A 23,398-nucleotide genomic window follows, 5' to 3' on the forward strand; every position below is an offset into this window, starting at 1 on the left:
AAAAAAAAAAAAAAAAAGGAGAAAAACCACAACAAGGAAAGAAAAACATTCAAAGTAACTTCTAGGAGGGATCACAGAATGTATAAAACGCCAGCCCGACTGCCCCTTACACATGTACCGCACAGCAAGCACCTCAAAGCCAAACCATCAAGCAAACAGAGGCTGTGAAGCAGGCCAACACCATTGTAATGAGGCATGCTGTACCAGATTCTAATGTGCTGAGAGGTCACGCTCCACTTCCATTCTGACACCACATTTCAATTAAAAAATTAACGAGAGTCCCAATTCCCCAACCCATCCCAAGAAGGGAATCTACCATGGCCTCTTGTTCACCCCAGGGAGGCAGACGGCCCCAAGGCTGAGCGAGGGGAGCCAGTACTCCACGTGCCACCCCATGAAGCTCGTCCTAATCGGCCTGGCCCCAGGAAGGGAATGTCTTTCACGTCTCTAGTTTGTTTTTAAACTGTGTGAAGTTAAAATCATCCCTTCTGCTGCCATGAGTGCGCAAGAGCACCCGAAAGCCAGCATGCAGAGCTGTCCAGGCAGCCTGGCCACACCGCCCCGGCTCCATCTTCACAGAGTCCAAGCCATCTAAACAACAGGTAGATTAAAGAGGCACTGCAAAAATCAGGTGCAGGAGTAAGAACACAAGTGGAAGTGTACAACGAGGTCCTGGCACTCAGCGGGAATGATAGCCTTCCACGGATGTGACCAACACCTGAGATAATTAACAGGAAGAAGCATCGAGACTCATGGTTTCAGAGGCTTTAGTTCTGGTCTGCTGGCTCCATCGCTTTTGGGCCTGTGGTGGGACAGAATATCACAGCAGGAAGTGCGTGGCAGAGCAGAGCTGCCCATCTCATGGTGACCAGGAAGAAGAGATAGAGAGGAGGGACCAGGGTCCCAATATCTTCTTCAATGGCATGCCCCAGTGATCTAACATCCTTCCGGTAGGCTCCATCTCCTGCAGGCTCCACCACCTCCTAACAGTGCCATTAGCTGGGAACTAAGCTTTCAACACGTGAACCTTTGGGGGACATTTAAGATCTAAAGCACACTGCATCAGGGATGGTGGCACACATCAATAACCCAAGCACTCAGGAGCCAGAGGCAGGAAGATTTCCGCAAATCTGAGGCCAGCCTGGGCTACACAGTGAGTTCAAGACCAGACTGAATTACATAGCAAGACCCTGTCTCAAAAAAACAAAAACAAAACAAAAAAAGATCTGAAGGAAACAGTGGGTATTCAACAACTGTTCGCTGTCAATGGTGTGGAGGCACACATCTGTAATCACTCAGGAGGCTGCAGCAGGACTGTGAGTTTGAGGTCAGATACCTAGCCTCAAAACAACAATGACAACAAGGTTAGCCAACCCTGGTTTGCCTCTACTTCCCCTCTGGTTTACATTCTGCACAAGACAGCGGTAAAAAGGGTAAGTACTGTGGTCTGACAATAACCTTGGAATGACATGTACTGCATTGGGTATCAGTGACAGGTGCAGTTTGGTACTTCAGCCTGTGTCCAAGCACCAGCCCACACAATGAACCTCAGGCTGACCTCACTTCTCAAGTGTTTGATGTAGGTTGGCTCTTGTTCCTCCTGTCCTTTCCAATCCCCATCAATGCTGCAAATTCCCTGCTGACCCAAGGAAAACTGGCATCTGTAGCAATGGAACTAGCTGGCTAGGTTTTCATAAAAGCAGCTCCACGCACATCTTTAAGAAAATCCCGGAGAAAATACAAAATAATAGTACAATCCTTTGGTTGTCATAGAACAAAATAGCCTGTTAAGTACCAAGAACAGCTGATGGAGAATGAGCTTATCCTTTCTTACTTCTATGTCTGGTTTATCTCTAAAATACAATAATAACTAAATTGGCAAACTAAATCAGATTTCAGCCAAGCATATTTTCACTCTGCGTTTGAAAGGAAAAGGAGGTCCCTGCAGCGAGCCAGAACAGGGGTCTAATCATATCTTCAACTCTGGCCCACCTTGTCCACATGGGGTCAGTCAGATTCCTGACCAAATAAGGGAGACTTGGCATACTTCCCCAACTCCATTTTGCAGCGCTGCCTTATATGACTGCTGAGTTAAATATGGCCATGCAAATCAATAGCACAATGCCCTACGTGCAAAGGCCAGTACGTGGGCCAATGGGACAATTATTACTGTGTCATACGTATCTCCTCTGGACCTCCAAGGACACCTCCCTCCTATCCAACTTCACCATCTCCTCTAAACCCCCTCTGCCTGTCCCATCCCACCTCACATGGTCAGAGCAGCCATGCAAAAATAGCACAATGCCCTACGTGCAAAGGCCAGTACGTGGGCCAATGGGACAATTATTACTGTGTCATACGTATCTCCTCTGGACCTCCAAGGACACCTCCCTCCTATCCAACTTCACCATCTCCTCTAAACCCCCTCTGCCTGTCCCATCCCACCTCACATGGTCAGAGCCAGAGTCCACACAAAATCAGACACAACCCATCTAACGGTTAGGCCAATTTTTAAATATCAAGACAAATAAAAAATCCAAATGTACCAACTCCTTCAGAAAAACCTGAAAACAAACAACAGGCAACAAGTGTCTGAGAGAGAGTCAGCCAGCTGCCTTTCCAGACGGGCCTGTGCCCGACACACTGTACCCTTTTTCTCACGCCAAGCCCACATAAGTGACTTCCCTCCCCGAGCCTTGCCCTCCTCCTGGGCACACAGCAGCTTAATCCGTACCGCAGTTCAATCTTCTGGACTTCGGTGCACTTCTATAATGTGCATCTGTCTGGCCCGGAATCATCACTTTTTGTACCTCCTTCTTCACTTCCAGCACAAAGCACCTGCACTGGCTCTCAGCAGGCAAGGACGTCAAGAGACCTCTTCCTCCTCACTTCCTGAATGACTTCACGTGAATACGGCAAGTTCACAACTCCACCCTTAGGTTCGACTCTGTTGCACACACCTGCCTCTCAGCTGGAAGTTCATGTTTTTGTAAATACACAAATAGCTGCTCAGTGCACCTTCCAGACGGCTACAAAGAAGAGTTTATCTGTGAATGACACCAGCCTCCTGCTATTACACTTTTTTTCTAGTGAAACTGTTCTGAATTGGTAGAATGGAATTAAATAAAGCACCACAGCAGACGAACATGTTTTCAAATCCCCATTTTAAAAGACACCTCACTAATGAGCCATGCATGGCAAGTGATAATAACATCCAAAGACAAGGGACACAATGGAAAACACAGAGGATGCAGCTCCAGCGTGAGTGCCAGAATCTGCTTTGTAAGTGATCTAGGTAAGTTGGCTGGCCTGACACCGGATTTCAGTTTATTTCTTTTCAATTTTTCCTGTAGCTTTATAGATTTTTTTTTTTAGTATTTCGGCATTTTCAAGTAATATTATGGTCTCAGTTAATCTGAGGCATCATTTGAGTCATCAAATGAATCATTTTGATTATTTTTAAAAAGTTAATATTAAAGTATTTAAAAATATATACATATACGTTGAGTTCCTTGTCTGGCAAACTTTTCCAAGCTAGAAATGAGGCCCCTGAAGGACCTTCCAGGGTGGACGGTACTGCGCTGGCTGGAGGAGCTCACGGGACAGCCATCTCTGTACCGCCTGGTGTGGCTGCCTTGTCAGGCACTGCTGGATACGCGGCTTCCTCACTACGCCTAAATGCCAGCTAGAAGACAAGCTAGAGGAAGGGGTGTGGACCATAATCAACTTTACAATGCTTATCTTGGGCTTTATCAGCACGGATGGCCTCAAAGAAAGACCACCCTATGAAACTCATCTTCTCTGTCCAGAGGAATCTTCAAGCCCAGTGGTGTTGTCTGACTAGGGAGAGAAGAGGTTTCCTGTGTTTTGAATTCTGCACGGAAAGAACTACATAAAACCAAGCAATTATGAGCCGTGGCCTCAAATGAAACCATCTGAAGGAGGCACGTACCAGGTCGATCAGGTCACTGAGGTTCTTCTCGATTTGCTGTGGAGGCAGGCGCCTCATCAGGTCCAAGGCACAGTCCAGCTGTTGATCACTCTGTGGAGCGGAAAGGAAGGCACTTAAGTCTTTTGGGCCAATACCAAGACTCCTTCCCAAAAGCATTCTTGCAGTTGCTGCCTGCCTGGGAGGGTTCTAAGACCCAAACTGCCTGGCAATGAGCGCTCCCCACATCCCGCGTGAGCCTGTAGCTTGGGATGACTCTGTAAAGGCTGCCTGTCCCCCTCCAGGCATCCTTTTCACACAAGTTCCAGAAAGAAGCAGAAGCAGGCAGGAGAGTTCAGCCAGCCTTGGCTCACTTCCTCCTCAGCAGGCAGACCCAGCGGCTGCAGCTGTGCTAGCCAGTGCTACGGGGAGCAAGCTCAGAGCAGATAAGGGGTGCCCTTGCTGTCACCTGGACCTAAACGTCAGGCAACGTCACTAGGCCAGGATCCCGATGAGCTCCCAATCAGGGGAGAAAGAAAGCAGGCAAAGAATCAATGGCGAGATGCACACCAAGGTTAAAAGTGCTTTGACTATCAACTAGATCTTACACAAAACTGGGCTGAAACCTGAAGCACACACTACAGTCACAAGCTTGCTCTCCCCAACCAAGTGGACAAGTGTGACAAAGTCAGGGCACCAGGGATAAAAAGTATTCTCCTTTATCGGCGTCTTTTATTTATTTTGGGGGGTCCGCGGATCGAACTCAGGACCTTGCACTTACACGAGGCAAGCGGCGGCACCACTGAGGTAAATCGCTGGCCCTGGAGCATCTTTTGAAAGCAATGCGTCCTCATTTAGTATTTATACTGAAACACTTAGAGCCGCTATGTTCCAGCCTTCATAAACACAAAGTAACAAAAAGAGCAAAGAAGGAAGAAGAGAGGGACAAGTCTGGGCAAGGCTGGTAAAATACAAAGTGCATGGCGGGCTACGGCACTGAAGGCTAGACATCAGGAGACAAGAAATGAAGTGCAAAGGGTGAGCCCCAGGGAAACTGAGTCTGCGTGCAGTAAGGCAGGTGGAGTCCCAACACTGCCAACCAGAGAGGCGTACACGGTCTGTACGTGCACCTGCTCTGCTCAGACCAATTTCAGAACCTCTGAAAGCCCTAAGTCAACAAGGTAAAGAGTCACATACAAAACAGTCCTTCAAATGCCGCACTTGGCTGTAATGGAACGCAGCCTTCGAATACCATCAGCATGTACGCTCCCGGTCTACTCACCACGGAAGGGCCATGACTCAAGGACTCGTCGTAACTGGAACTGAGCTTCGTTTTCAGATAGCGGTATGGCACAACCGGCTGGTCGTTAAAGAAAAAAAGGTTGTCCCTCGCTCAGAATAGTTATTGGTGACATTTATTCTAGGACACAAAACAAACCATGTACTCTGAAAAGAAAAGAGAAAAGCAGAGACAGAAAGCCCTATCGTGTTTTGCTTCATGAAGCACCGTGGCAACCACGAACTCCTCGCTTGTGCCACTCTCTGCTCTGCCAACACACGTCAGCCGAGTCCACAGCGACACGGGTCTGGCCTGCTGGCATGGGAGGGATTCAACACCGTGTCTAGGGTGCAGCACAGATAAGCTGACTAGAATCTGAGATACTTATTCAACTCCCAGGGCTGCTGTTCCTTAACTTATAAGCCTGGCCAAGTTTTTAAACCTGTACCAGCCTCTATCTACAGAATGGTATAGCGTTCTATGGATAACGTGCTCACAGATTATTAGGATGATTTAGACAACACAGGTGGGATGTGTAATACACAGCAGGGTGTGTTTTACGACTAGGGGGTCATGTATAAATGCATAGATCCTAAATATTTAAAAATAAGTTTTTTTTTTTTGGTACTGGGGATTGAATTCGGGTCCTTGCACTTGCAAGGCAGGCGGCAAAACCACTGAGCTAAAAATAATTTTAAATAGAAATATTTTATGACTCCTCCCACGCAGACTAAATCTAATCCTGACCTCTCCTGTTGCCTTAAACTGGCGCTGAGTGCACAAAAACTCCACAAACAGCGATGTGCTCTCCGGCCTGCGCAGGAATGAAAACCCTTCAAGATTTAAGGAAAATCTGGCGAAAGCTGTAAACTAGTTTCTCAACTGGGGGTAATTTTCATAAGCACACATATCTCCACCCAATCCCCGCCCAGAGACATCTGGTAATGTACAGAGACATTTTTAACTGTCACACCGGGGAAGGGGAACATGCCAGCATTTCGTGAGAATGGGCCAGGGATGCCTCTAGAGACTCAAATGCAAAGAACAGCCTCCTTACAATAAAGAATCACCCAAATGTTTGACAGAGTCAAGGCTAAAAACTCCTGGTCTAAAAATAACCACTGGGGGAGGGTTGCTGGCTCCCAGAATCTGGTTTAGGCCAAGGCCCCTCTCCAGAAAACTGCACATTAGGAGAAACAATGTGCATATAATTCTAATTCAAATACCACTCGTAAGCCCTAAAGCCTTCTGATTTCTGTGAAATAACTAGACATCATCAATCTTCTTCTGAATTAAAAAGCAAACTTATGATATAAGTAAGCCTAGCTAATTTAAAACTGTAATCCAGAACATACTGGGATTCGGAAGGGATTAACTTAGAAATTGAGCAGGGCGATCCAGGAAAAAAAAGTCGTAATTTGACTAGAGATGGTCAATGGGAAGAAACATCGTTTCAACCCTCTGTGGAGCCTCTTTGCACCTCAACCCCAGCCCCAATGTGCCACTCCTGTCCTTACACCCCACTCCCCGGGGTGGGGGACCAGTGCGGTAGGGCTTCCTTCCAGTCAGCCAGACTGTGCCTCGCCAGCAGCACCAAAACACTTTTGCGAAGCCATCTAACTCATATTCAGAATCCATCCCAATTAATCTTAATTGGAAATGTTTCACAACAAATTTCTAGGGCTAAGGATGTTTAACTATCATTAAATTAGGAAATGACTAAATGCTTCCCATAAGTGAAGCAGCATGGGAAAACTTAATGACAGCTTGTAAAAAGTTAAAATTAGAGTTAACTGGAGCCATTTGCTTGGGAGCCATCCCAAACCCTAAGGGTCCAAGCAGGAAACACCATGAGGAGAATGAAGAAAATAAGGGTGACCCACAGTTACAAGCAACAAGAAGTGACCCTAGAAGCAGGATGACTGGGGGTGTCATCTCAGGGGACTACCGAGGCTAATACCACTTCTCAAAGGCTCAGAAACAGGCTAAGTGAACTCTGAGACATAAACATTCACGTGTACATGTGTGCATGCATTTTATGCTGTCTATCCATCCTTCCACTCTTTTATTCTGCAATGCTGGGGACCAAATGCAAGGCCTCGCACATGCTAGGCAAGTGCTCTACCACTGAGCTATACACCACACACCAGCTCAACACATACAAGGGGTTTTTTCTTTCCTTCTTATTCTTTAAGCCAAGTCCAGGGAGTGATGAACAAAATACGCAAGATGAAGGAGAAATTACAGGAGAAACCACTAGAACAAAGTAAATTGATACTGTCCAGGTCTTAAAAGATCAAGAGTAATCATTATATCATGATGCTTAAAATGTAGGTCAATGTGCTACCACGTTATGAGATGTCTAGTTTTTAAAGGTATCAGGAAAACAAACAAGATCGAGTGAGGACAGGATTTAGGATTTAAGATTCAGGAGTCCAGGCTGCATTGTCTTTCCTGTCACCAGATGTCTGTACGATCAGGGATTTGATCTGGGATTTGGACAAGCTGATCTCTAAGAGTCCTTCTAGGTGGGCCATGCCCTTTATCTCACCCCAAGTACAGATGCAACACTGGGTTCCATCTGTCCTGCCCTTCAACAAAACTATCAGTTCTGGATTCAGTCCTCCTCAGACCAACAATTAGGTTGCAATCCAACAAGAGCATTTGAGTCAACCTTAGGCCAGGCCCTGAACTTGGCCCCATGTGTGAAACCTATTCCTGAGCTTCAAGGAACCAACTGTTCATAAAACAGCAGACAGCCACTCAGCTGTGGGGGATGTACAGTGAAGACACAGAAGATATAGAGGCAGAGTTCACAATACAATGATTTGCACTTCTTTCTGTTAATTATTTTCTCATCCCCCCCCCCACTTTTGTGGTTATGCCCTAAACAGCTTTCTATTTATTCTGTAAACTGCCAGCCCCTGACTAAGCCAGCTTCTTCAAAAGTGTTAACTGATCCCAGACATCGTCTTCATAGCATGAGCTTTGCTTTACCAGTTCCACCTCCCACTGGTGCAAAAGAATGACCATCTCACTTCAGCTTCCAGAGTTCTCTGCCTGTTCAATTGGTCATTCAATAATTACTGAGTGCTTCCTAGGTAACAAGCTCTGTTTTTAATGCTGACAGGTAAACATCAAGTCCCAGGTTTCACAGAGCTGTGCTGAAGACAATATAGAAATGGGAAAGAATTAAGGGTTGAGTCTCTGAGGATGTAAAAAGGCAGGAGGGGTCCCTTTCCCCACTTCAAGCTAGTGGGGCTGCAAGGACAGCCTTACTAAGTACATAAACTGAGGTGGGAAATTTTTTGCTTTTGCTGGTCTTCATACTGCTCAACTCACCCTGCAACAAGTAAAATAACATTAAAATGGACTAGAACCATTTTTCTGAAAAATAGTTAAGTCAAATAAGACAGCAAAGCCCAAAATAGCTGAAGAGTTCACACTGTACAGTGTTGTCAAATCATCTGCATTCAGTCAAACCTGGCCTATTAAACCAATGCCAAGAGGCAAAAGCCCAAGGAAGAAATCATCAACAGAAAGTCTTTAGGTGGAGATGTGAAGACAGGACATTCTCAGCTTGTGATAAACTCCACTTCAATACAACAGACACACTATCCACCATGCTAACGAATACCTGTGTAAAGGTATACACCGAGCGGCACAGAAAACCTCAAAAGATGTCTTAAGAGGGGCATAATAGCTGGGCTGTCATCCTGTGCCCCAGAGCCCCCCAGGCCTCTCCAGGCCACCGCACACCTGCAGCAGCAGCATTTAGGAGGAAGAGAAGATGAGAGCACACCTCCAGCCCCGCAGAAAAATGCTGGCGGGTGGGGGATGTAGGCACTTTGGTGTACCGCTCACTGGATCACGCCCAAACTGCTCAGAGGGCAGCTCACCCTGGTCTGCTCCTCAGCGCAGACCCTCACCTCTCCAGCAGTTGTGCTTCTGTCTACATCATAGGTAAGGCTTCTGGGCCATGCTGTTTGACTTTTTCGATTCGAAAATCCACATTTCCATGAGGGTTTAAGAGATTCTAAAGATTTTTCCCTAGCAGAATGAACATTAGATGTCTGAGAAGGTGAATAAGGCTATTATTTTCTTTTCTTTTTTTTTTTTTTTGTGGTACCAGGGATCAAACTCAGGACCTTGCACTTATGAAACAAGCAGTGGAACCACTGAGCTAAATCCCTGACCCAAGGTTATTTTCTAAAAATCATCACTAACAAGGCCCCTGTCTCCTATGCACCTCTTTGTGGCCTTGCTTGCGTCTATGTCCTCTCCCTTGGAATGGGGGGATCATCTGCAACTGTTCTATCAGCTGATACTCTGGGACTTCTGGGGCCACACCATGGGCGACTGCAGCTTCTCCCCAGCCAGCTGAGCACAGGTCCTGGGACCTCAAGTGGCAAAGCAAACTTCACCTGCCCTCCAGCTGCCATGTTGTATGGGGGCCCAATCTTGCCCTGCAGCCAAGTCACACACACACATACCCTGAAATCCTCTGAGAAGAGACATGCCCAAGGATCCCAGGTGCTCTAGGTCCCCATGGTTCCACCAGCCTGCAATAGCACAAGGCCCCAAACCAGAACCACCCAGCCAGGACCCTCTTGAATCACCAACCCACACAAACTACCACAGAGAAGGAAATGATATTGTCCTCTTAAGTCATTAGTCTTGGGGTAACTTGTAAATGGCAACCACAACTCGCATAGGACTCCTGTGGTGACCTGGGGAGATGGTCTGAGCAGAGATATGGCTAGGGCAGGACAGCCAGTGGGGGGGGGGCTTCATTAGCACCCTGGATTTTGACTGGAAGGTTAGTAAGGAGTGCAGACAGAGACCTGAAGTAACAGAACACAGAGGACAAGGTGACTTCCTGGAGATAGAAGCGAGACCAAGAAGCTGAAAATGACTCATTTTCTAGTTGGGGTCACCTGCTAGGAGATGGTGCCAAAGCCTCATCTGAGTGCATGAGTTCTGTGTGTATCTTTTAAAAACTGATTTCAAGCACAAATAGTAACTCACACTGAGCCCTGCCCGGCCTACCCTATAAATGGTTAGGGTGGTCTAGACTTCAAGGCAACTGTCTATACAAAAACAACTGGCTGAAGCCTGGAGGCCTGCAAGGTTATAGTGAAATTCATCAAGACCCCCCCGGTGGGTTTACATTCCTGAGAGGCTCAACAAATACTGGCTCGATAGACTGCACAAAGGAAAACTGCTGGGGCCCAACCCCGACTGGCTGACCTTAATCATACAGCATCTAACTTAACCACAGCTTGCCTTGCACAATCTGGGACCCATCAGGCAACTGTTTAAAAGCCAAATTTGTTTTCTGCTTTGTGGCTTAGGAACAAATGGTCCTGGGGGCTATTTAGGGATTGATTCAAGGGTGAGCCAAGGAACAACCATCTTCAGGTCCCTCCAGAAAACTGCACATTTGGATTAACATAAAGAAAAGCGCCCCTTCCACTGCCTGACTGCCCTCGGGAGGAACACGGTAATGGCAGTGAGGTAAACACAAACACTTGTGCACCAACTGTCCAGGTGACTTTCATTTCCATGGGAAAACCCTCCACTGATGGGAGTTCAAAGCCACAGTGGCAGTCCAGTCGGCAAACCAAACCTCCCCTAACCTTGGGTCTACTGTGCACCACCACAGCTGGGTCAAAGCCACCTTTTAAAATGTGAGGTTACAACAAAAATCAGACAACAGAAAACATTTATTTCAGTCCTAGAGGTACCAAGAGAAGGAATCCAGGTCCATGAATGAAGACTCGCTAGCGGAACATGTAAAAAATAAACACCTATCTTACACGTTCCGCTCAGTGAATGACCAGCTCAGAGGTTGTGTCAATGTCACTTTTATTACCATGAAAACAAAGTCATTTTACAAGTACTCTGTGTCAGCATCACAGAAAATAGCTCTTGGCAGGCCTTTCACACCTCAGTCCTGCACTCTCATTTTATAATGAGTAACAGACTCAGAGAAAAGATCTAAAGGCTGCAGAGTGGCAAAATCAGCATCTAAGTGGAATGCCCATGCCGGAAGATGTCCTGTTATGCACCTGGCCATCTCCCCACTGGATTCTCCAACCAAGCTTAACCCTGAGAAAGCCAAGTGGGCGAAGTCCAAGCTGTCAGACAAGGGCCTTGCCTACAAGGAGCTGATGACCCAAGGAAGATTACAGCATAAGAAAGACAGCAGGGAAGGACACCTGCAGTGTTCTCACTCTAAGGTTAGAACTCCTGGTGTCCCTGTTACCCAGGATCACGGAGTATTGGGAGTTCCTTTCAATGGCTTCTCCAGACAACCAAAGTACTAACTTTCCTTTTAATCATAAAAGAGCAACCTCTCTAAAATGTATGACATAGTCCGTCTGAGTTTTTCCACAACGCAAATGAACATACAACACAGTTAGACCATTTTTTTGCCCTGGTCTGAAGACACCAGATATACATCTACTTTACTTCTGGAACACAGCCCTCTGTCTGCTTTTTAAAATTTTCTGCCTCTTCTGTTAGGCTGAGAACTATACTTTTGCTTTCTCATCAAATATATTGCTTCTAATCTGTTATACGTTGGAAAAACAGAAAAGTAAAACTCAGTATGAAAGAAACAAACTAATTCTGAGACCAGGAATAAATCAAAGATTCATAACTTGGGATTCAAGAATTACAAGCTCACACGCAGTTCATAAGTACTTTGACCCAATGTGAAGATTTGTATGTGTACGGCTTATGCAGACATTTTTCATTCTAAGACTCCAAAGACACAGAGAGCAGTAGCAGCAGCACCACCACCACCACCACCACCATCATCATCCCCACTTTCCATATAACTTGCAGGGTAGAACTAAGCAAGTCACCAAATACTTCCTCAGAGCCTCAGTTTTCTCCACCTTGAAGGTGCCTTGAGAACAAGGGACCTCATCTGGCCAGGAGCCTCCCCCTTCCCCCAGTGCATCTTCCCCAAACAGCAGGACTCTTCAGAGCAAGGGCTTCACTACCAGGACTTTTACATAACGTTTTGGGTGCTCAAGGGCCCGTTCCTCCTGATTTTTCCTTCACTTGACATAGGTTTTCCTTTTAGGCTGCCAGTCTTACAAAGGTAGGTGGAGTGTTGTTGCAGTTTCCAAGTCATTAGGACCAATAAAGGAGGGAAGATTTCTATATTACTCACCTCCACTACCCACCCTGCCCTGGGTATCAAGTAGCACAGGGACCAAAGATTCCCTAATGCCAAAATGAAAGGAAGGGCAGAGGACAGTAAGAGTCGACCAATCTCAGGTTCATTCACAAAATCCAGGTTTTCCCTTGGATTTTCTGTACTCCATTATCCCCTCATTTTGCCAGCTTTTTAAAGGCCTCCGACCCGTTTCTCTGGCCCAGGAAGAGTTCCACCACTGAGCCTGCTCCCATTTGCTGGTGTTCCCATGTGACAGGCCTAGAGAGTCCTCAAGCTCCCTTGACACCTTGGCCAACACTGAGAATTTCCACATGCATCTCCCCAGTATATTTATTCCAGAGAACTTAGCAACTCACATACAGGCTCTGTGTCAAACTCTGCAACAGCCATTATTGGATTTTTCCCTTACACATCCCTTCAGGAAGTAAAATATCCGAAATGACTCACACTCAAGAGCTGGAGCTATGCTTATGTTTACAGCCCCAACCCTCTAACGGCTGAACACAGGACAGTTTCTCTACAGAGATCAGAGTTTACCTGGAGACAATGGTGGCATGGCAAATATTCCCACAAGGAGCCAGCTACCCAGCATCCCAAGGGAGGGAGACCGGCACAGCAGAGTCCGTACTCAGGGCTGATTCTAGTGTTCTAACCTCCTCTAGAAGGCAGGTGGTCTTTCTTCCTGTACTCTCCAACTCTTATCAACTCCCAACATGCAAACGGAGGCCACCCATACCCACCAGCACCAACGCCTCAGACAGCTTGCTGACCCATTTCCACACAGAAACTCAGTTCCCAGCCTGCACTCTACCAAGAGGTGACTGCCACCTCCTGTCTGTGACTCAGACACAAAAGAGGCAACGGTGACGATGCAGAGGAGATCCTATGGATGGCCGTGGGCAAATCCACTGCACAGAGGGCTCTGTTTGACTTCCGTGCTGTCTGTGTGCCTTCTCATGAGCTACCTGACAGCTGGAGCAATTTCTCTCGGGTGTGTCTCCTTCACCTATCCAGGCTTTAAAACACAGAAATGGTATAGCAAAGGAAAACTTAGAAACCATCGAAAAGAGAAAATTTGAGGCCCAGATTTTTTATAACTAATCAGATCTATCATACAAATAAACAGCAAATGAACCAGACCAGGAAACAAATCCTGTATTATACATTAGTGCTTTTCCTCTGCTTATAGTTAAGTCAAAATTTAAGAAGACAGCTGGGTTTATACCCCCAAAATACTGTCTTGAATAAAATCCTACATTATTAGGACTATCAGTAGCAGTACTCAGAATATTTATATAAGGGCTGGTAGTGTAAGCTTAGTGGTAGAGTGCATACTTAGCATGCAAAAGGCTCTGATTTCAGTGCCTAGCACCAAAAAAGCGAAAGAGGATTTATATATTTCCCAGATCATCTTTGAAATGAACTGCTCTTTAGGGATGAAAACTACCAAGTCACCAAAGTATAAAGCAATTTTGAAAGATTAAAGAACTAACATCACTGAGGGCCCATGGAAGACCAGGCCCTGCCCTGTGTGAGCGGGAGGAGAGGCAAGCAGTGCCTGCCCAGCCAAACCACCACTACTCCAGTTTCACAAGGAAGCAAACAGAGGCTCACACAGGTCAGGTGACTTGTTCCAGAGCCTGTGCACTGATGGCAGGGAAGGACCGCAAACCAGGTCCACCTCCACGCCCAAGCTCCGAGACTGATGGACAAACTCAACTACAGAAAAACTAATTTGTAAGGCCTTCTGGGAAACAACTTGCTAGCTCACAAAATCAGATAGGGGAAATGAGTGTTTTTTCCGGCAAATTATGGGCAAGTGTTTCTACCGCCAAATTTTGAAATCTGTCATCTTGGACTCTCTTCTCACCAACACTCTTACTGGCAGGTGGATCTCTCAGAAATACTAAAGCCTTTTTCAGAGAGCTTCTCTTGATGGTTTCCTGGACCCCTTCAGAAGATCCACCAAGGGCCTGTCACCTATAATCTGATCATAAATGCTTTGCAGATGTCTACAGCTGCTGCCTCTGCACGATCCTGGTTCATGTAACAAGCAACTGATCCTTCCACTTTGTCAACTGGCAGGGAGACACATAATTAGGGACAATCCCAGGACATCTTCAATGGATGCCATACGTGCTGTGCTGTCCATGTCCCCCACAATGGCACATGAAATTCAAAGGCCTTTCTCAAAAATCAAAGACAATTGAAGCCAAGTCCCCTACATTTAACTGTAACAGTTAAGAAAAAAAAAAAAAGTTTGGAAAACATAGTCCACATGTTCACTGGCTAAGAAAAGTAAATTCCCTTTTTCATAGCAGAAGCAGCCAACTCACATGAACCTTCTCCCAAACACATTTACAAGATGGCCTGGATGCAATCTGTAACATTTGGACATGGGTTTATGTACTCCAAAATAAAGTGCTGTGCCTGCCTTCCAAAGGTGAGGAGACCTCAGTCCAACTAGCAAAGTGCAGACAGACCAGTCTTCGCGGAAAGGATGCAAGATTTAAGGATATGGGCGGGGCCTCAATCCGTTCAGGCATTTTATCTAGACGGGATGGTGCTGCCTCTGACTTCCATCCAAAGGAAGGCCTGAGGAAAAGAACACAATGCTTATGCATCAAAAATGCTCTCCACCCAACACACCGAGGCCTGAATTCAGGTCCTTCCCACTGAGCTACATCCCAGCTGCATTCATTCATCCATTCATTCACGGACAGGGTCTCACTAAACACTGAGTGGGGTTCAGGGTGGGCTGGAACTTGCAATCCTCCCACCTCCACCTCCCAGAGGGCTGAGGTGGCAGACATAGACTTATTTAAAAATTATTATTGTAATTTTTCCTTGACACATAATAATTGTATATTTGTGGGGTACGGTGTCAGATTTCAATACATGTATACAATGTATAATTACCACATCAGGATAACTGGCATATCCATCACCTTGGGTATGTATCATTCCTTTACGTTGCAAACATTCATAATTCCCTCTACTAGCTATTTTGCAATAGTCAATGTTGTCAATGACAGTTACCCTACTGTGCTACAGACCATCAGATTCCTCCTATCCCCCCCCACCCCGCACTCGGCTGTTTCCTTCCTGGGTTCCCAGGCTTCTGTTTCAGATGCCTGTGTGTGAATGAATTCAGGAAACTCCACCTAACCTCGGCCGCTCCGTATCCGCTTGCCCTATCCGACTCAAGGGCCACACAAAGGTGCAGCACAGTGGAGCACAGCAGAATCCTGCAAGTGGACCCCCACGCCCCCAGATGTATCACCAAGGCTCTGATATACTTTGGTGACCGAAATGTACATTTAGCAATCAGTAATACACTTGCAAATTTAACCCCAAATTTGTCACCATGCTCCTCTGTTCTGGTTAATATCAGTACTCACCAAGCAGGAAGATGTCAAAAATGGCATCTCCTGGCTTCAGTTTACCTATGATAGAACACCTTGCAGGTCTTGGCCGGTGACAGTCAGGTCATCTGCTGCCACCATGCCCCCTGCTTGTCCTAAGAACCACTGCCACCCTCTGTTGTACAGTCGCAGTAGAAAATCAGTGGGATTCTCAGCATCCACACGTGTACAGCAGAGCCGCAAATAAAGGAAAGCGACACAGTGCTCCAGACGTGAGTGTAGGTGAGGGAAGTAAAACCGCTGAGAGCTTCAATCATAATCTTTCATGAATATGAAAAATGCCACAGGCCCCTTACAGCCCGCTCTGAGAGCAGGGGAAGGAGCAACTGGAGATAAAGGTGCTGACCCATTCAAGGGCTTGAGATACTGTCATCCTCCTCACCTCCAGTTGGGGCACTTCTCACTCACGGTGGAAAAGTATGGCGAAGGCCACACAGAGTACGCAACTGAGCCCCCAGGGAGACTCACTCCAGCACAGCCACAGCAAGTGGCCCTTCTAGTATTCCAAAGCTAGAAATGCATCTCCCCGAACCCCCGTGCCCCTCGCCCAGGGAAACTGGAGAAACTGTTTACCAGGGACCTCAGCAAAGCCAGGCCCAAACTCACCAGTGGGACGGCTTCATGACTCAAAGGGAAAACTTCTTTGCTTTAGTTTGCCATTGTTTTTTAAAATACTTACCTCCCAAGTTCTGAGACCAAAACTAATGGGAAGGCACTGCAAGACAGCTTGAAAAAGAAAGCAGAAGGGGTTGCTTTGCTAGGCTTCTTCCTCTAAAAAGAAGGTAGAAATCAATTCACTTTCCCCTTTTAACCCTTGAATCCCCAGAGAATGAAAGTGTTTGGATGGCCTACAAATGCTCAGCTTTCCGGCAGGGCCCCAGACAGGGAATCCATCCATCCAAGTATTGTTCTTACCTCCCACCACCTCCTGCAGCAGGGGAGGGACCAGGCACATGGCTCGGAGGTCACACTCCTCGCTTACAGGATCGTGGGAATGCTTACGGAAACCCTTGTCACAGCTCTGCCAGCTGGAATTACCGCTTAGGGAGAGGCTGGAAAACTAGGAGTGCAGGATCCTACACCAGCGGCAGGGAGGCAGATGTATGCTATCTCTGAAACAAATATTAATGACCCGACTGCACTCTGTAAACATGTACAGCTTTAGTGTGCTTCACTGAGACCTCATAGAGAGGAAAGAAAAAAAATAGGAAGCTGGGCCTCTCTTTTAGCACCCCACCAAGTGTCCTGCTGCTCACCAGCTTTGGGAAAGCAGGTTTCAGTAAGAAAATTCGATTAGAAAATACACTAAGGTCATCAGAGGATAATGAGTGAAAAGAGGTTTTCCTAAGCCTCTCAGTGCCAAGTTGCACCCCAGGTAATTTGAAAAATGACCACTGGGGCTTCCCATCACTTTGAGGAATACAAATGTGCAAAGGCCCTGGGAATTGCCCCGCTTGTATGTGGAATTGGATTAGGCTACCTTGTCTGTTTGCTTCCTGTGAGACTCAGCATAGGACATAAGCACTGTGCCAGGTGCCAATGTCTGCACGTCAGCTCGCAAACTCAGGAGTGGTGCCAAGAAGGTGGGGACACGGGTGGTGTGTTTGACTTCCCACCAGGGGCTGATGGCCCAGGAAGTCTTCACAGTCATCAGCAAGGCCTATTCACTCTTACTTTTGGTTTCATAAATGTCCCCTGGCTGAGGAAAATGGCTTAGCTCATTCTCACAGGAAGATTAAATTCAGAGCAAGGGGGCAAGAGCAAGAATCCGTTTCCAATCAACAATGGAAAACAGCTTCAATCCTCAGCCAGAATTCATTCTTGCATGTTGCAAAAATCACTTGTGTTACACCCAAGACCACAAAAGTTCAAGGACGTATGCAACATGGTGGTACACGCTTGACAAGAGTTGCCTGTGTCAAAGAGACCTGCTGAGAGGCAGGAAACGACAATCCCTTGGAAGGTATCCCAAAACCCCCGAGGGGGGAACGGTGAGCTGAAGACCAGTACTCCCCATTCCTGTGAATGTCCCACATTTGCAGGAATTGGAGTTCTGAAGCCATCTTGGACAACTACAACCACAGGTATTTCTGACCACAGGGGGAAGAAGTTACCAATTAGTAAAGCCTTTGAGTTGGAGGTCTTTTGTCCTTAAAGAATCATGGACTCTCAGAATCAGTGATTCTGGAGTCCCACTGTCCTTGTAGGGGAGCTCACCATTCACCCTACACCATCTGCACTCCACCCACCAGTGGTCCTTCCTTGTCCAGAGTCACGCCTGAAATGTGCCAGTTCTCTGCCATGTGATGCTCCCCAAAGGCCCAACAAGAGCTATCACAGACTCTCTGAAAATAGCACACAGTATTCCTGACAGAGTCAGCCCTCATTTTTGCTTCATTTTCCTTTGTGCTTTTCCCCCTAGTGCTAGGTAGGCCTCGTATGTGCCAGCCAAGTGCTCTACTACTGAGCCACATCCCCAATCCAGTCCCTGTGCTGTTCTTTCTGAGGGACTCAGATCCTAACACACAGTACTTCTGCTGCAGTTTTCCTGCTGCCATCCATGTCCCCTGGGCCCAGACACAAGGCCAGCAGGATGAGCAGAGCACAGCCAGGTGTGTGTGGGGTGGGGCAGGCAAACAGACTTTTCCCACAGCTGAAGAAAAACATGCACATGTTACTGACAAGTCCAATAAACTGCCTAGAAAGTACCTGGAGGTATAATCATTCAGGAAACACTTTAATAAAAGATACCTTTGTGATGAATAGACGCTGGCAGGGATGATGTGAAAACAATTGGCTCTTTATGTAGATGGAAGCATTTCTCCTGAAATCCAACTCTTTACACTCAGTCCAACCTTTCTTTACAGTGAAAAGGTAAATTTTAGTCCAACCTCAGACCAACTGCTTTGAACTGCAACCCCTGGATCCAAGCAAAGAGCTGCCCTGCCACTAGCCATGGGGGTCTGTGCACCTGCGATCAATGCACAGCAAGAAAGTCTGCAGATATCCCCATGGCGGTCCCTGGGGAGGGATTCAGAAGCAGTGACTGTATAGGCAGGCAGCAGTGCACCTGCTCCACCAACTTCCTCTTAGTTCATCCTTGACACACAATTACACTGAAAATCATGGTTCCAAAACAATTAGAAAACATACGTAATATAATGAAATGATAAGCAGGACTGAAATTCTTGCCTATGCTGCTTGTGTTCTACCTATAGCTGCCAGAGAGGGGACACATGGCATGGAGGTGGCCTGAGCCCACCAGGAGTCCATTTCCTTACAGACTTTTCTTGGAAGTGAGTGCGGGGGTATGCTCAAGAACACTGCACAGATCTGGGACTCTGCTTTGTTGCGGACCCAGCGCAGGGAAAGAAAAGTCTCAAAGGCAGGAAGGGGAAGGATCTGTCAGCCAGGTAACAGGGTTGGGGGTGTGACCACACACTCATTCAACTTCCTCCTCTGAGCACCTGTCTGTAAAACAGGCCACCAGCTGGGAACCGTGAGGATGTTGGGCACGTCAACCCCTTTGCACAACATACACTCGGTGGTTTCCATTACTCAGAACCCTAGAAGTGCAGAAAGGACAACTTCATACCCTCCTTGGGTGATGCCGGGTGAGGGTAGCTCACCTGGGGGGCTCTGGGGCACAGGGCTAAAAAAAAAGCAGCACCAAGATTCTCAAAAGCACAGGAAAGTGACTCACGGGGGCCTTTCAAAACCATCATAGTAGGCTGCCTCTGATGGAATTAATTATGGGAGCTTGGTTACCTTTAAAGTTTGTGACTTCTAGTTACAATGGGCCTGCATTATTTTTTAATAAAAAAAAAGGCTAAAGAATTTTTAAACCGATGAATTTTTTAAAAAACAAATATCCAGAACTCAACGCTGTAATTTAGACCTCAGTACAGTGTTAGAATTCTGTCTCAGAATTGAGAGACCCAGTTTACTTATGAAACTTAAACCAGATGTTCGCATTCAAACTAATTCAGGCTGGGGGAGAGCACTGTAGGAAGGTGGAGATGAAACAAGACTGGCTTCGGGAATGAATGATTTTTAGGTGATAGATAAATGGGGCTCACTGTTCTAATATATGCTTGAGATTTTCCATAAATTGGTTTTTAATGTATTGCTTGGCAGTGCTGGGGATCAAATCCAGGGCCTCAGGCCTATTAGGCAATCATTTTACAGCTGAAACACATCCCTAGTCCGTAAAGTTTTTAAAACTTTTTAATGAAGCGACCCTTGCACCAAATCTGGCTCTCATAGGTTCCCAGGCAGCCGAGTGGACAGCAGGCAACTCTGTCCCTTCTGCAGTCAGTCCAGGGAAGCCCTCTGGGGAGGGGCAAAGGGACTCCCACCCCCGGCAGCTCTGCAGCATCACAGCTGCTCTGAGGGACTGAAACAACACAGGGTCCTCAAAAGTCACCAAGCCCTTCTGGTGGGAAGCTCTGCTTCCCTGGAGGCCCCAGCTGGGTACTGTGTTTAGGAAAGTTCAATGGATTCTGGCTTCACTTTAGCTGCCTTCTACGCATCATGGAAATACAGCTCCTTCGTGCAGTGAAAACTAACTCTGCACCAATTTCGCTATTTGCATTCATTGTACCAACATCCAGGAGTGGTGAATTATGTACAATGCAGAACTGGTTTGATTTCAATTTTTCTGCCAAAAAACTTAATTAAAATAATTACAATTTTCTCTACAATGAGCATGTCTTCCTTTTATAAAAGGATTTTGAAAAACCTCCTTATTTTAAATAAGATCACGTATTATTGAACTACAATAATACTATCTAATTTAAAACCCAGCTTTAAGGAGATATAAGTCTAAGGGGAAGTGGGGAGGGGAGAGGAAAGGAAAGAAGGGAAAATAAAAAATATGAAGAAAGGAAACAAACAGAAATAGTCTTTGTAAATAGGGAAGGGTGAAGAGGGTGAAGGGAGGGCAAGGGAATGGGGAAAAATAAGAACGAAGACACACCATGTAAAGGTACAAGATCCCAATGATGAATGTAACTATATTGTTTACCTTAACTGTACCAATAAATTTAATGGGAAAAAAAAAAGAGATATAAGGCTGCTTGGGTAAGTTTCAGGTCCAGAGATGTTCTGCAAAACCACATGAGTCAGAACTCAAACAATGCTGTTACCCAAGCTCGCCTTGAACTTGCAATCCTCCTGCCTCAGCCTCTCAAGCAGCTGGGATTACAGGTGCATGTCATCATGCTTGGATTCAAATACTTTTCATGTGAAAGTGAACATCTCCAGTGTGCCAGATATTGTGCCAGGTATTTTACAAACAAGGAAACCAAGGTGCAGAAGGCCAGGTCACTGACTACAGCTGCACTGTGGGTGTGTCGTGACAGCAGTGTGAGGGTGTTGACCAGACGCAGCCCTCCTCATCCGGGAGACACTTCATGATGAAGCTACAGTCCCTCTCACCACGGAAATGCAAATACATAAAATACCAGGGGGTTCACTGACCTCTCCAATCTGCCCACTCACTAGTTCAAAACTCTTAAAACTATCCTCTCTCATATCAATAGAATTTTACTGAGAAATAATGACAAACGCAAAGGAATTATTTATACCAAACACTGTGTGCCTACACCCTGTCTGGATGTATAAGGTTTTGTGACAATGAACTGTTCATGGGCTCCTAAAGGCAGCACTATCCTTGTGGGCACTGGCCTGGCATTTCTACTCATTCTCTGCCACCCTCCTTGTTGGACCTCAACCTGACACACTGAAGTCACCTTCTGGGAATCCAGTCCCAAGTCCTGGGGCCAAATCAGCCCTGTCAATGAGGAGGTGGAATTCAGACAAGATACCGAGAATAGAATTTTGCCAAATAATTCCCAATTGAGAGGAAAAACAAAACATAACAAAATTTTAAGCCACAAACTCTGACCAAGGAATTCCACAAACGCCCTACACAAAGCTTTGACTCAAAGACACTCCTTTCAGCATTATTTATGATGGCAAAAAGTAAAAACAACCTTAATGCACAACATATGTAAATTACAGTATAGTCATAAGATGAAGCCCTGTGAAATTATTAACGGGAAGTTTGTAAGAGACTTTGCTAACAGGAAGAAGCACAAAGAACATTTAAAGTATGAAAACTATGTTTTAAAATTATGTTTAAAGAAGACTGGGGGAAAACCCTCCGAAAAAAGTAAAGTACAAGTGGTTTTATCCATAAGAAGAAACTGTGACCTTTTATTCCTTATCTTTTTTGCATTTTGTACAAGGAAAACTTGCACTTTCCCCCTCCTACCCTTTTCTTCTGATTATGAATGTAATGCAAACACTCTGTAAATGACTCAAGCTTACAAAAATAGTTAAGTCCCCCTAGAAGCCTATCACCTAGAGACACTGCACAGGCAAGTACTAGTAATAATTTGATTCCTAGTCTTCCAGTTTTTAGCGGGGGGGGGGGGGGTTGTACCAGGGATGGAATTCAGGACCTTGCAGTTTCGGGGCAGGTGGAGGAACCACTGAGCTAAATCCCTAGCCCCTTGCAGATATTTTTTAATAAGCATTATCATTTTAACTAATTAATCTATCCATCTATCTATCTATTTATTTATTTATTTTTGAGACAGGATCTCACTATGTCATTCAGGCTGGCCTTGAACTCACAGTGATCTTGACTCAGATTCCTGAGGGCTGGGACTGATTACAGGTGTGCAGCACCATGCCTGGCAACAGTGTTTTTAGAATCAAATAATTTATTTTAAAAAACAATCCCTATGATACCAAACATATCAAAACAGTCACAGAAACAGTTAAAGATTGCCCGGGGCAGGTTGTGGAAATGAAGAATAGCTGCAAACAGGGGCGAGGAATCCTTCTGGGATGAGGGACGTGTTCTCCGAGGGGACTGTGGTTTTTGTTGCACAACTCTGTACAATTACTGAACATTTACAAAACTACTTTACACTTAAAGCTGCGGAATCTTGTGGTATGTAAATCCACCACTCAATAAAGCAGCTGGAGAAAAACAAAACACAATCTGGAGACTGGAGGCAGAGACAGCTATGTCTGGGAGAGGGAGCCCTTGGCGTCACGGCTCTGTAGTCAAGAGCACGCGGCAGGTGCAGTTGGTGGGAACAGGAGGACACAGTGGTTGCTCACCTGGACAGAGGCCACCAGGTGGGAGGGGCAGCTCCAGGCTCCACGGCATTCTAAACTGAAGCTGAGCTGCCAGGTTCGCCTCAGGTGCACACAGGAAGGAGCCATCACAGGCCAAGTGCCTCGAGTGTGCACAGCTCGGACGCACTGTGTGCCAGAAAACTGAGAACATACTGCTCTCACTCATCAGTAACTTTAAAGCCACCCTTGACAAGATATCCCTACCTGGAAGTACTTAAACAAAGGGGAAAGGCATCAGCAAAATAAGCCAGGCATGCTGGTGAGTGCCTGTAGTCCTGGCTACTTAGACGGCTGAGGCAGGAGGACTGCTAGCACCCAGGAGTTTGATACCAGCCTGGGCAATACAGTGAGACCCCATTTCAAAGAAAGGAAGTTAAAATGAACAACGGGAAAACAAGCCATTTTGGAAAAGGAGAATG

The 23,398-nt window shown here is 46.2% G+C and overlaps 1 protein-coding gene across 8 annotated transcripts in view; it reads right to left on the reverse strand.

The window, feature by feature from the left end:
* The window catches only part of Capzb (capping actin protein of muscle Z-line subunit beta), a 122,169-nt gene that overhangs the window by 65,212 nt on the left and 33,559 nt on the right, over positions 1–23,398 (reverse strand). For 5 of the 8 annotated variants that reach the window (XM_010614233.3, XM_010614232.3, XM_010614234.2 and 2 more), the window contains exon 2: positions 3,953–4,042. In XM_010614233.3, coding sequence (XP_010612535.1) covers positions 3,953–4,042 — 90 coding nt within the window. Of the gene's footprint in view, positions 1–3,952; positions 4,043–5,210; positions 5,289–14,903; positions 14,995–16,503; positions 16,564–23,398 lie in introns of those variants that run through there. The other 3 variants (XM_033767913.1, XM_033767912.1, XM_010614235.3) reach the window with 2 other exon arrangements.

This window comes from Fukomys damarensis, unplaced genomic scaffold (assembly GCF_012274545.1).
Source record: "Fukomys damarensis isolate Sample0158 unplaced genomic scaffold, DMR_v1.0_HiC HiC_scaffold_23, whole genome shotgun sequence".
Taxonomy (NCBI): domain Eukaryota; kingdom Metazoa; phylum Chordata; class Mammalia; order Rodentia; family Bathyergidae; genus Fukomys; species Fukomys damarensis.